Here is a 14,228-nt window from a genome sequence, read left to right as displayed (position 1 = left end):
GGTCCTTTCCCCAAAGTACTGCTGATTCTATGGTGTTGAATTTCAAATCTGATACCTGCAGCATACCATAGGAGCATTGATTTACGCACGCCAATGAGGTGCGTCACTTGCTGCTTTCATAGCAGTTGGACTTTAGCCACTGTTTCAGGTCTACACATTCTGTAGGAGCATAACATTTAATCATTCTACTTTACTCTCAGTGACCAAGGCAGGAAAAAGTACAGCCTCTTGTGGCTCATTCCTCAAACAAGATGGCTGAGCCTGCATTCTCCACTAATCCCACATCACCCAGATTTATGAAGTTAAAGCCGGTAGCCAGTGGCAGACTCATAAAATAGACAATGATAGGTGCACTCAGTAGACTTGAAATGCTATAATTTTAGCTACCTACGCTCATTATCCGGGTGGGATAATAGTTCCAGATTTTGTTTTTCAGTTTCTCTGGCTATTTTAGAACGCAGAAAAATTCAGGCGAACACGTATGCTTGTTTCCTGCCAGTGGCTCTCCTCACATTCAAAACTGGAAGCTGCAATAGGATATTTGCAAGTTGAAAGAAGGGCACCACTTTCCCAGACAATCAAAGCACTGGAACCAGCAGTCCTGTAGTTAGAGGCCAGTTTCTTTAACCTTTAGGTTTAACTGCTACTCTGAGATCAGATTAACATAATATCCTATGAAGTTTAAACTTTCAGAGGTTCAATATTTGAAAAAACAGTTTTAACCTGATAATGTTTTTCAATCAGAAATTAAAATGGAAAACAGATGCTACAAATTAAATTCCAATGATTTTAACCCAGTACTAATAAAACTTTGTGGCTGCATTAAAAAAAAGCTGTGTGACCTGGCAAATCACTCAGACTCAGTCAAGCAAGATAAAGTGGAGCACTGGTGAAATATGGCTGCAGGCAGCAGTGCAGTCAGGAATAAAGAGAAGAAACAAATTTGCCAAAACTTCAGTGATGCAAGAAATGCTTCAATCCTCTGATGAAATATTGTGAAAGTGAATATCTTGCAGTCATAATGTTTCTTTTGTACAACTATTGTGCAACAACAAGCACTTACAAATGGTCTTTTGTTGAAACAACGGATCAAAAGTTTGAGTTTGAAATATAAAAAGACTTCTCCTTGGCTGTAGAATACTTTAGCTCATGGTGTTTTTTTCTCGTGGCTCTCATTATGTTGTTTTTGGCAGTTGTTTTAGTGAACAACCTTTTGATAAACCCGCTGTATCCTACCATGCCAGCACCAAACTGCAGACGATCAAAGTCAGTAACTAGCATGTAAACATGGTGAAGCATTTAGCAGGTCAAGAAATAAGGAGGTGGTTGAGACCAAAAACAGAGATACAAGGAGAGTGAAAATTAGAGTTATATTCATCGGGGGTCATGAATTCACAACTAATTTAGCCCAACAATTTTTTGCAAGGAAACTTAGCTTAGGCAAGTCTGAGCAAGGAAGGGACAGAAAGGTTTACCATAGTGAGGAGGTGTGGTTGACCTAGTTGTTAAGTGTGACATATTCTTTTTAAAGGTGTAATTGGTTGTCCTTTTGTGAGCCTGCAAGGTGTGGACTTAAAATGGAAATTAAATGAACTGCGTCACAATATGAGACTATGAAAGGGCTGTATTGTTGTTCTATTGTTCGTGTAATCATGAACAATTATAGACCCAATTCATCACTGCTGCACTGTTTAATTTTTCCACTTCCCAGATATCTTAGTGTTGTGATCACTTTCATTTCTGGCATTAGCGTCATTGTGTTGGGTTGGAGATGTGAGCACATCTTTAATGAGATCAACCACAAACATTGTCACTGTACCATCTAATCTGTATCATTTAATGAACTCACTGTCGTTCAGTGTATGAATTTATTTCTTTTACCTCTTTGTCTTCTCACCATTTTGTCCTCTGCTTGTCGCTCTGTGTCCTCTGGATAGCTAAATAGCCAACCGTTTTGTAAGGACTTCATTATAACAACTTTGTAAGTGAACAATAAACAACAAAACAAGAAATACTGCTTTAAATGTCAAAATTTGTTGCATTTTAGTACATGTTTAGAGACAACGTGTGAAGTTTATATCAGGATTTCATATCTGTTCACATTTAAGATCTTACTGTTATTTCATGCATAACAGTTTTGTCAACAAAGAAACCACTGACTCCATTTGTCAGATTAATGATGTGAAAAGTGAAAAATCTCAGTGCAAAGATTATGTTCATGCACCACACTTAAGTGGTTCTAAATCTTTATGGTTATGGATCACTAAACTGATACACAGTAGGTCACAGGACCACCATTAGATAAAATTTTGCTTCAGGGGATTTTGGTTGTTAGATATAACTAAGACCATAATTCTATTGTTGTCTGCTACAGCTGAGGAGATAACTGCAGAGAAAGTAAAACCTGTGATTAGTCACTCAGTATTTACATCACATTTGCAAAAACCAATTTATTGTGTTTGTCTCACTAAAACCAGACTTTCAAAATACATGTAAACATGTTAGTCCAACTACCCAGCTAACATTTGTATGTCAGGTATATGTAGGTATTAAATGGGTTGAAAAATGGCCCTATATGGGATTGTCCATGGGCTCCATAATGGACCCATGCCAGTTGCCAACGTGGTTGGGTTAAATCAAGTGGGCCCCACATAGGTTAGGTTAGGGCTACTTGGGTACCAAGTGGGTTTGGGCTCAAAATGGGCATCTTCTTTGGGGCCCACTTGGGTAAACCCACCCATATGGGCAACTGCCATGGGGCCAATGTGTAACCTGTGGACAATCCCATATAGGGCCCATTTTTACATACATTAAAAACCCACATGGGCCCCACATACAAATGGTAGCTGGGTAATATCGTACTAAATTTCACCCAGATAATGTGATTGGGAGTTGAATTACACCTGCATATATACAGTCAATCAGACTCAAACTTGCGGGGTGCTCTGCACATACTCTGAAGTTTCTACCCCGGGCTTTGACCCAGAAGTCGAATAGCATTAAGTGTGCAATAGAAAAAGAAGCTGGTAACAACATGACGGAATCTACATCCAGAGCTGTGCATTTTTTTATTTGATTTTTACAGTCTATGCCTCAAACACGGCAAGGACGTGAAGTTGAGTGGCCAGAGGTGAGGCCTAGCTGTCAGCCTGTCAGTCTTATGCAGAACTTTAGGCCTTAAAGGGAAATTTCGGTTTATTTCAACCCGTCTCCTATCGTCCTAAATTTGTTTCAAGTGACTAGTGACATAAAAATAACAGTTAGCATGTAAGCCGTTAGCCTAGATACAGCCGGGGCGCATAGTAGCGTAAGACCTGTTAAAACGTAAGTGAACGGGCATACCTTCAAGAGCAAAGTTAGTCCACTAAACAAGCTTTTTTTCCACAAAGACCGCCTCATATCGTTAGGATAAATGTCAGAGAACATATAGAAAACGACATGTTAACGTGTTGTCTTACCTTACCGGTGTGCTGCCATGTTTGTTGTTTACCATTTAGCTCTGCTTTCCAAAGCGTGGCCGAAATATATCTCGCGAAACTTACGTTTTAACAGGTCTGACGCTACTATGCGCCCCGGCTGTATCTAGGCTAACGGCTAACATGCTAACTATTATTTTTATGTCACTAGTCACTTGAAACAAATTTATGACGATAGGAGACAGGTTGAAATAAACCGAAATTTCCCTTTAATAACATTTAAACGGGATCGTCATAAATAAAAAAATTACCCCCTGTACAGTTGTCATGAATGATGAAATAGGCCATAGATACTGACACCGTTTTTTTTTTTAACCAGGCTGTAAACATGTTTATTTTAGCTGTAAAGTGGGGCATTTTAACATGGGAGTCGATGGGGATTTGCTCTGTTTTGCATCCAGCCCCCAGTGGCCAGTTGATCAAGTGCAGTTTTTGGCTCTTCCGCATTTGCTTAACTCGTCAGCCCTGGAGGTTGCCGCTTGGGTGCAGCGTTCGGTCAGGTTGCCGGTGTAGGTGGGTGTGTGTAGTGTTCTTTGGCTCCCCCTCACTCCTCCTCAGCTCCACCCTTTCGTCCAAAATTTTGGTTGCAGAAATCCAAGATGATGATAGTCAAAATGCCAAACTTGAGGCTTCAAATCGGCAGTTCATAAACCAGTGGATGACATCACAGTGGCTACGTCCATTATTTTTACAGTCTATGGGCAAAATCTACATCCAGAGCTGTGCGGTTTTGGACAGATGAGGAGACACAGTTCATGCTTTGCTATATTTACATTCCTCTGACTTTATATTGCAACTGCTGCACAGGTATTTCACTCAGAATAAATAAAGTTTTATCTTTTATGGTGCTATTAAATTAGATATGATCTTTACATACAGGGTGGATACTTTGAATTTAGGAGAGGACAGAGAGATAAACTACCTCTGCCATTTATTTCACATTATAGGATGTATATGGAAACCCTCCTGCTCCTCTGTGTGTCATCACGCCCCCTCCCTCTGTCTCCCTCTCTTTCTGGCAGCCAACCACCTGACAACACAACAAGCGTTTCTCCAGATGTATGTGTGTGTGTGTGTGTGTGTGTGTGTCTCCCCTCTGACACCACAGCTGTCCACCCAGCCCCGCAGCTTATCTGTGTGCACGTGTGTGCGACCGTGTGCATGTGCGTGAGTGTGTCAGTCGGTTGGTGTCCCGTGGTGAGGAAACATAATGGTGATCAGCAGTGGTGGGAGTTTAAAGTTCAGACTAAGCATTCCATGACATATTATGTATCAGAGCCAAGGGAGTATCACACACTGCAGCCAGGTCAGCGTGTGCATATTGTGCTCTGTTTGTGTGCACAATGTGACTCAGATTAACAGCTAAGGTTTGTGGCATTTAGCTCCAAAAATCTTCACAAGGAATTCACAAGGAATGGATTGCAGCCGCTGATAGCATGATGAAATGTGCATCACTTGCAACTGCTATCTGCCGCTTCTCAGGTCCGATTCACAAAAGATAGTGAGCTAATCCTATTACAGTGCAAACACGCCCATAGAAGTTTGCAGCTGACAACAATTTATCCTTTTTGTGTCTGATTGCTATTACTCATGTGGCAAAGTGTGAATGTTGCCTTTGCGCCAAGAACACAGTAGACAGACAGCAACAGAGAGAAAAACTGACATTTTCAGGCCCCTAGCTACAGATCCTGACCGATGAGTTGCAAAGGCATTGCTCAAAACGTCAGGCAAGGAATTTCAACATGACAAAGAGGAACTGTTTTTGGGATTTGATATCCCAGTCTGTCAGTGTGCTTTGGTTGCTGCCAACTCTCTGAAGCCTGGGTCTTCAACTGGAGATAGCTAAGGCATCCTCCCAGTTACTGCAGGGGGGCTGCCAAAGTATTGTTTGATAGTTTTTTAGAGATTTTTCTTTTCTTTCAAGTAATTTGTCTGAATATACATATTAACATGAATCCAACCTATTTTTCACTTTGCCATAACTTAGCTTTATCAAAGTGGAGTTTCCTCCCTTGCCTACCTAAAAAGTGAATACAGGTCAAGAGTGCAGCCTGAGGCCAGTAAGGACCTCTGTCCGACAACCTCCATCTGCCCAGTTTAATATCCATCACAATTTTATACAATATATTGTATGTAGTAGGTGCCCTGCTCCATATCTCTTTCAGCTAAGGGGTCCTTGGCCTGAAGACCCCTGCTCTAAAGAAACTAATAATTTAACACACCTATGCTAGAGCCTACGCTGTGCCTCACGTCACATGTTAGATTTGTTTGGAAAATGTGTTTAGTATAAGACAGTTGTTTTGTCGGTGAACCTTGTGAGTTGTAATGGAGCTGAATTTTGTAACGTTACCTTTGTTAAATGTTGCTGTTGTCCCTGGATTCATATGAGTAGAGGAAAAGTCTGCTAGCTGCTAGGCTAATTTATACAATGTAAAATGCCATAGGCTTGTGCTAAAAACATTAGCATGTTGTATTTGTTGGGAAAATGTGTCCAGATAAAGACAAGTGCTTTGTCTGTGAATGCTGTGAGTTATAGTGAAGCTGATTTGTGTACTTGTGTTTGAAATTGTCTCTATTAAGCCATGTTTAATGTGTGTTTAATGGGTGTTTTGAATCAACTAAACTTTACAGCACTTCACAGAAACCCTGTCGCCAACTAATGTTTTGGAGGTGTAACTGCAGAGTGACACAGACACCACCGTACAAGTATAAATGCTGACAATTGCGTAGGCCACGTGCGTAGGCCACTGAGTAGACTCTGCATAGAGCTGATGCACAAGTGTAAATCCGGCTTATCTGCGAGTGGCTTTAGCACTTACCTTTGTGAAAGGGCCTTTTTAGCAGCGATGCTCATTTGCATAGGGAGAGGTCTAATTTAGTGCCAAACGTACTGACATTGCCTTATTCATATACATGCAAAAAGCTCGGGGGCACAGAGACACCATTTGTTTGGCAGTGTAGTTAGGTGCATTTTACCCTTTGCAGGAATTACACGGTTACTTTTTGTCTTGTTTATGCAGGTTATTGATCACTAAAAGCCATTGGATTCTTTTGTGAATTTGTCCTAGAATGTTTAGATTTAGTGTTGCATTTGTAAAACTTCATTAGTGTGCACTCACTGATTTTGTTTTTCCTCCAACTCATCTGTGTTTGAGAGTGAGAGAAAAGTGCTTTTGTGTTTGCAAGTTCATGCACACCTGCAAACACAAGAGAGCAAACATTAGTCACTGTGTAACCCAGATTGTAAAAGTATTCTCTTCAGTCTTAGAAGTGTGTGTGTGTGTAATGGGTAACTAAGAACAATGAAACTCTTTATTCATCACTGCTCGTCCAAGGTTCACTTATGCTTTTCATTCAGTGGATTTGGCATTTACTGACTGTGTTATTTTAGTGGCAAACTTTAATTTAATAAAAAAAAGAAAAGCAAGGAAAGAAAACATTTTTTTCTACAGGATCACATCACTGTGTTGGTTAAGCACCATGGCTCCCTCTTCTCTCGGATCTGACTTCAGTAAGTAAGTGAGTATGAAAATGCGCCAAAACACAACTTCATCCCAAATGCCACTATTCAGCTCAGTCCAGGGGATGAATGAATCACTGAATCTATAAAGATTCTTACGTCTATTATAAGGGGAAATAACCAAATACTTTTCCAGCACCACACTCATGAAGCGGCATCTTGCACCATTTGTTTGTGATGGGGTATTGATTAATAAAGCATAATCAAGACAAACACAACAAGTTGATAACAATGCACATAGAAAAATACAGCTTTAACAATCTGGCATACATATCTGTAGCATAACCACTTTTTCCCCAGTGGGAAACTGCATTAAATCCACTTGTTGATAGATAATCACTCAGTCTAACCTCACTGACCGCATGCTAAAGATCATTGCTCCTGTGATGCTATCTACAGGACATTTATGGTTATTGCAGTTGGATCTCAGTCAAAATTGCATTCAAAATCATCATAGGTCTCCTGCCAATGCAGTTTTTATCCATCTTGGACTAAACCCATAACCCCAGATTCATCATCCAGCATCCAGAATATACAGCTTCCAGGATACACACGTCATTAAAAGTGCCAGATTTTGTTTAAACTACGAGTCAACTGTCTTTTTGTTGGATCTATGATCAGTTTTTGCAGAAAATAGGTAATATTTCACTATCAAACTCTTCATCTGGATGAGCTTTAACTGAACTTTATTGAGAAATAAACCCAATTTCAGATTACAGAACAATATTATTCCAATAAACCTTGCTTGAGTGAGAATGTCAGGCGGTGGCAATCAGCCTGAAGGGTAACGTGGGTGGATATCAATATTTTTCTTCTTTTGTGCGTTGTCTACAGGCCAGTCATCACAAATATGATCTCATTAGTCACATTAAGTACTAGACCAGCATTTTAGCTTCATCAAGGGAAGATGTGATGATGGTTGCAGCCAGTTTGTGGGCCAACAGATGAAGATCGTCACCCATCTGCTCTCCATTTTTATTACTCAAGACCCAGTCAATGATGTCACATGAAAGAGCCTCCGCAAAAGCCTCCATCTTGGCCCCAATATGAGGTCCTACTTCACAGTAGTCTCTTGCCAAATCATCTGTGGACAATGAGTGCATCAGATGCTCCATTAACTCCGCTTGGGGGTCGCCTCCGTCTGAGTCCCCCTCTTTGTCCTTTGGGGTTGGCGGAGGAGGCGAAGGAAGGAAAACCTTTGCCAAGCCTCCTTTGAGCTTCCTGGCGAAGCTGTGTCTGTTCCTCTCAAGCTCAGGGAAGAGAGGAGTAGTTGGAGGGGCGTCTGGGTAGTCGAGAGATCCCACGACGGGGAGCCCTGACTGGGACAGAGGTGGGTGACAGGGCTGGGTGTCTTTGTCTTTGTCTGGATCCATCTCTGTGGATCTCTTGCTGTCAGATTCATTCATATAAAGCAGATTTTTAGCCCGTCGACCATCCATCTTTAATCCCTCATGGTGATCCTGAACATTTCGAACCCTGCACACTTCCTTCAGGGCAACCTCAACCACTGCTGAGGCTAACTCTTCAGCTAACATCTCCTGGTTCTGATTAAATCTGGACGCCCGGTCATCCACCTCGGGTTCCACCGTGTCCATTTGGCTTATAAACGACTGTATTATGTTCTCGGCCATATTTTGGGCAAACTCCTCAAGAACCCCGATGTTTAGGCGGCTTCTCTTGAGACCTTCTGGAGTGGGCTCTGGCACCCTTGTATCTGCACTCGCTGCCTGCATCACATCCTGTAAGGATAAAGCAATAATCTTAGTAAAAGTGAAGGAAATCTTGCCTTTCCTGGAGCCTATTTTTTTTGCAACGAGAATACAGTGAAGGCCAGTACAAGCACAGGAAAGAGTCCAAAGATGGTTTTGAACCACTGCCTCGTTCCTATAATTAGTTCATTTTTGTATTTTTATTAGAATATTGCTTGCCAACAAGTTCAGTTAAAGCCAGACTGGACATAAATAATTCCCCTAAAAGGTGCAGTGTTTTCTTTTTTGTCTCTGCACTACAAATATTCCTGCATTCCTCGTCTGTTTCAGATTAGAGAAGACATAGATAAGCTACAAATTGAAGGAATCTCATACTGTAAACATAAGAAACTAAAAGGGAGAGTCATCAGGGCTGATGTAAAAATAGAGGAAGAAAACACGACGGAACAGAAAGTCCCCTCTGAAGCCTCAGACGGAAAGTAAGATTTAGGCCTCAACCACAGCCTGACACCATATTCATGAGCAGTCAGCCAACCAGGATGTGACAAGCAGGAAGTCCTCCGTATTAGATTAGCAGAGAAAAAAATGTGCTGGCGGCCACAGCAGCAACCTGACATTTTCTCTAAACATGCATCTGTAGTTAATGGAGGTGGAGCTGTGTTTGATAAGTGCAAGTTACAGTTGAGAAAACAGACACGGAGCAAAGCAAATGTTGCATGAAAAGTGTTACGTTGTTATCAAAAACATCTGTATTCATTTGAACACAATGGGAGAAGAAAAAGCTTTGGACAGATACAAGGGTGTTTGAAATGGTCTTTGTTTCACAAGGCTTGTTATAGCAAGCAGGAGTGGTTTTCACATCTAGCGAAAAACAAGTGAGCGTACAAGTGTGTTAATTGCCGTTAATATGAAATAACATCAAACTCGTTCAGCTATCATTGCTCTCCAGGGCGTGGATTCGCAAACCTGTTTTTTAGGCCAACTGTTTTAGCCTGCTCAAGGAGTCTTGAAGGCTTTCCAAATAAGTTCATTAAATAGTTCAGTGTTTTGGGAAATTCTTGCTGAGCGTTAGATGAGATGATCAATGCTGCTCTCCTATCTGTAAGATCAACATAAAGCTCCTGCAAGTAACCGGTTAGCTTAGCTTAGCACAAAGACTGGAAACCGGGGGAAACAGGTAGCCCACCAACTGGGAGCTCTGTAAGCTCACTAAGAACACCTTATATCTTGTTTAATTGCAAAAAGCTAAAGAGAGAAAATAAGACATTGTAGTTTTATAGAGGATTATTGTAAAACTTTAATTAAAAGCTTAGTGCCAATTAAACGTCTAGTCCCTGTTACTAGCCTGGTGTGCCTACATGTGGATTAATAGAAGTTCTTCAGATGTATAAAACCAGGTTGTTGGCTACCTCAAATTATGTGTCCATTCTTCAAATACCCTGTATGTTATTCATACACCTTTAGTCCGTAAGGGTCCTCAGATCAAAAGAATCAAAAGGGTTTTTCATAGAAATTAAACCAAGTTGTGGGTATTGTTTTAACAGGATAAAGTGGTGTTGTGTCAGTGTGATGGGTGCCGTAATCCTTGGGTGCCGTCACTCTCAGAGTATTTCCCATCTTTGCGGAGCAACAGTTATGTGTGATTGGAATTAAAGGCCTGTTCCAAATACAGGCCTATTCAGTTCAGTGATTTATGCAAATAATAGTCCGGGCTACTAATTGAAATTTAATGGTATGTGACAGACTATTTCTTGGCTGTAGCCTTTAGCTTTTTAAATAGTTCCCAAACAGAGTGCTCCAAGAATGAGTCCTAAAACCCGGGAATTAGTTGGCATTTTTTCACTCCTAGTTCCCTTGTGTTGAAATCAATGGCTTTTGGTTAGATGCCTGAACTAAAGTCTGTGGTTAACACAAGCTTAAGACACTTTTATGTCTTGTTCTACGAAATAAAATACCTCAATAAATACCCCACTCATGAATTTTAAAGCCTTTATGTGTCTTTAAAAAGGTGGTTGCTTTACAGACTTGTTGTGGTGGCTACATTGAGGTCATGCAACCATAGTGTAGTTTGTTTAAATGCCTAATGTTAGCTTTTTACTTCTAGGGATTGCATTTACACTCCAAAAATCATCATAAAAGTAGTGTTAATTTGTAAAGATTACCTTGCTGAAAGTAAGTAAAGATTTGCCTGCCACAGAGCTTATTTTCTGCTGTAATCCAAAAGCCAATGGAAAAACCCCATTGTTTTTTTTGACGAGGGAACCAGGGTTATGCTAACGCTCATGTTGCGCTAGAGAACAACGTCATCCTTGGAGCACTCTGTTAGCCAGACATGGCTTCAGTAATAAGATAAACCTAAGTAACATATTAATTTATGTTTGAGATAATTAGGATGTTATTTAAAAGTCACAACAGTATTATTTTCAGTTTAACATTTGGTAGCTAGCTAGCTGTGGTTGCTAGCTAACTAGCTGTAGCATTAGATAACAGAAATTGGCAGTTGTTAGCAGTTAGCACTTGCTAGCAACATTTCTATTGTTGATTTCTTTGTCGTAACAGTTGTAAAACTTTGTCCAGCTAACACAGTAAATGTATTAACTTTTAAACATGCTCATTTAAACTACTGAAAATATATGTCCCCCCCCCTTACCTTGCTGATGTAATGTTACCTTTGTGTAACAGTTGCTAAGTAGGCTAGGTTGTATTTCAGGTTTTCTGACAGAGAAACTAGAGAACGAGATGAGACAGACTGTCAGAAACTAATGTCAAACTGAACTTAACACCTTTAACAACTTCCTTACCTTCTTCTTTGGTACTGTACTGCTGCTATGACTACTTTAAAAGGCCTGAGTTTCAAGGTTAGCATATCGTAGCCATCATACTATCACCATGACGCTTTAATTTTAGCCGGTCCAATAATGACTTAGTGGATATGTGATTTCTATTTAACAAAAATGCTACTCAAATTGCGTTTAAAGCAGATTTCTGGATGCACTTCATGTGGTAGCCGCGTCGCTTCCAAAATCACACATACTCAGTTTTTCTTTCCTCCTGAAGCTCTTTCCTCACGCAGCCAAAGCGAATGACGCTCTGCGCGACACCAAAGATAACTTTGCCAAATGATAGTCTCTCGATACAAAATTTATACGATGTGTCACAGTATTATCCTGCCATTACTCATCCAGTGGCCTGAGCTCAATATGGACAGAGCCCAGAGACGAGGACAAGATAGAGAATGAAGCACAGATGTGGAACAAATTACAGCTGAAACCAAGAATGTTTTCTCTTGGCAGTCTGACGTGGACATCCTGATGTGCAAACTAACATTGATGAGACGAGGATGCTACTTTATTCCTGGGTGTCCTTGCGTTACCCAACCCTGTTTAAACAGAGTCTGTTGATTATGATGGCAGTTACAGACACACCTCACCAACAGTCTCCTCTTACATCCAGACGGAGTTTCTACATGGTGCTCACAGTAAGCGGCGCAAAGGCCAGTCAGTGCCTTGCAAAATATTGTTGGAAATGCAATGTTGACCTTTAACTAAAGCTGGGTTTCTTCCACATTCATTTTCAGTGTTTGTGATGAAATCCGAAGAAACAGCTGTATCCAAGGGATCATTTAAGTTAGAATCCACTTTTGCTGAAAAATATCTAAAATATCTTCACAGTGTCTCATCTGTTGTTTGTCATATTTTCAGGTTAACCTTTATTAGCCTGAGTAAAACCGGACAGATAAGACCAGAGATTTAGAACTACAAAAGTAGATAAAATGAGACAATATTATAAATTTCCTGGCCATGAACAAATAAACTTGCTTCGCTTCATTGAACTTGAAGATTTAATCAGTATGGCAGATGAAAAGGCCAACTGCTAATTCTCTGTGACACCTGTCGAGACGCAGAAGGCATCTCGAGGGCCAATTGGATGACATTAAAGCCAAAAGTTACATGAACATACCCACAAATTATGAAGACAAGATACAGGAAACATCAGGCTGCGTATTCTGCCTGTAGATCAGCTTACCAGTTAGTAACAGGATGACAGTTCACTGTTTGGTGTCTCCGGTGCGACTGAGCTGACACGGAAATGGTTTGACAAATGAGTTTCACCCGCTTCCTCTGTGTGTGTGTGTGTGTGTGTGTGTGTGTGTGTGTGTGTGTGTGTGTGTGTGTTGGGGGTGGGGATAGTATTTGTGTGCGAGTGCTATTTGCAGAACCTGATGACAAATGCGTATAAATAAACCTGATACCTCCTCTTCTCTTGATTATTCCTTTCTTCAGTTCATGGCGTCAAAATGATGAAGAGATGGCCACGAGAGGAAGTAGACAAGGAAATTAATGTTGGAGGAGGAAAAGAGGATGCAGAGGAGGTAAAGCATCACAGATTCAGACGAGTAAATACAGCACTTTTAAGGTTCGTTTGGTGCACAACAGCCAGATAATAAAACTGATCATATGTGTGGAATTTTCTGTGATACATTTCATCCATTAAGTGTCCAAACCCCACCCAATGCAGATTTCTTAGCAGCTTCAGCTAAATCCAAAGATTTATAAATTCCTATTCCTCGCAGCTCTGCTGGAGACACAGGCAATCTGTTGAGAAAGTACAATCATATGAAGGCGTTTTTGTCTTGGATGAGGACAACAGGGAGGGGAATTGAAATAAAAGCAATGTTGTGAGATGATATCTCCCCGTAGGCTTCATTAGATGCCAGAGTGCACTGCGTGAACCGCAGGCCTTGAAGCTGTGTTATTAAGAGATATCCTGTTCAAATAAAGTGAACGTGGGGTGAATGTTTAAATGGACTTGGCCCAGGAACTTGTTTGATTTCTTTTCGGTCAAACCTGTCCGTTCTGTGCTGAAAGTCCAAACTATAACCCAGGGATGTTTGTCGGTTTGGAGTTTAATGAGACTTGAAAGTGCACTTAAAGGGCGTCTTCAGAGATGACATCAGTCTAAATGGCATTTATGGTGCTCTTCGGGTCAGAGGAGGATTAAAATCAATTCATCTCAGATTTTCTCTAACAAGACTGAGATACGCTTTATGGCCTCTATTCCCGTTATTCAGGCAAGAACCAAAGATGAAGCCCCCTAACTCCTGGCAGCCGGGTGGATATTAGCTGCCAGCGTCCCTGGGTGTCCATCCTGAACCTGCCCTCTGGGTACACAAATGGGATGTTATGACCCTCTATTATCCAAACTGTTGCTGCAGTAACTCGGTGTTGTTCGGCCCCAGTAGACCCACTGTGTGCTGTTTCTGCTCCAGTTCAGGAAATACTTATCTGTGTGTCAGTGAGCTCATTGCTCAACATCATCATTTAGATCCATGTTAAGGGTCAGTTCAGTCTTGTGTGACGGCCTAAAGGGAAATCATTGCATGCTAGACCAGCATTACACAAGCATACATTAAGAAACAACCGAAGGATTAAGAGACCACAAAGAGACACAAAAAAAAAAACTACGAAGACACCAAAAATGACCAACAAGACACAAATATACCTTAAAGAACCACAAATGGAC

At 40.9% G+C, this 14,228-nt stretch overlaps 1 protein-coding gene across 1 annotated transcript; it reads right to left on the bottom strand.

The window, feature by feature from the left end:
* Positions 1-6,786: 6,786 nt before the first annotated feature.
* On the bottom strand, positions 6,787-12,809 carry LOC144459665 (uncharacterized). Its single transcript, XM_078164100.1, has 2 exons — positions 12,732-12,809; positions 6,787-8,735 (listed from the first exon to the last, which is right to left on the bottom strand). Exon 2 carries the CDS (start codon positions 8,727-8,729, stop codon positions 7,872-7,874), a length of 858 nt encoding a protein of 285 aa, XP_078020226.1. The 5' UTR covers positions 8,730-8,735; positions 12,732-12,809; the 3' UTR covers positions 6,787-7,871.
* Between the last annotated feature and the right edge of the window lie 1,419 nt (positions 12,810-14,228).

Source organism: Epinephelus lanceolatus, chromosome 22, assembly GCF_041903045.1.
Source record: "Epinephelus lanceolatus isolate andai-2023 chromosome 22, ASM4190304v1, whole genome shotgun sequence".
Classification (NCBI taxonomy): Eukaryota; Metazoa; Chordata; class Actinopteri; order Perciformes; family Serranidae; genus Epinephelus; species Epinephelus lanceolatus.
The sequence above is the reverse complement of the archived record's forward strand: the minus strand, read 5'-3'. Positions and strand labels throughout refer to the sequence as shown.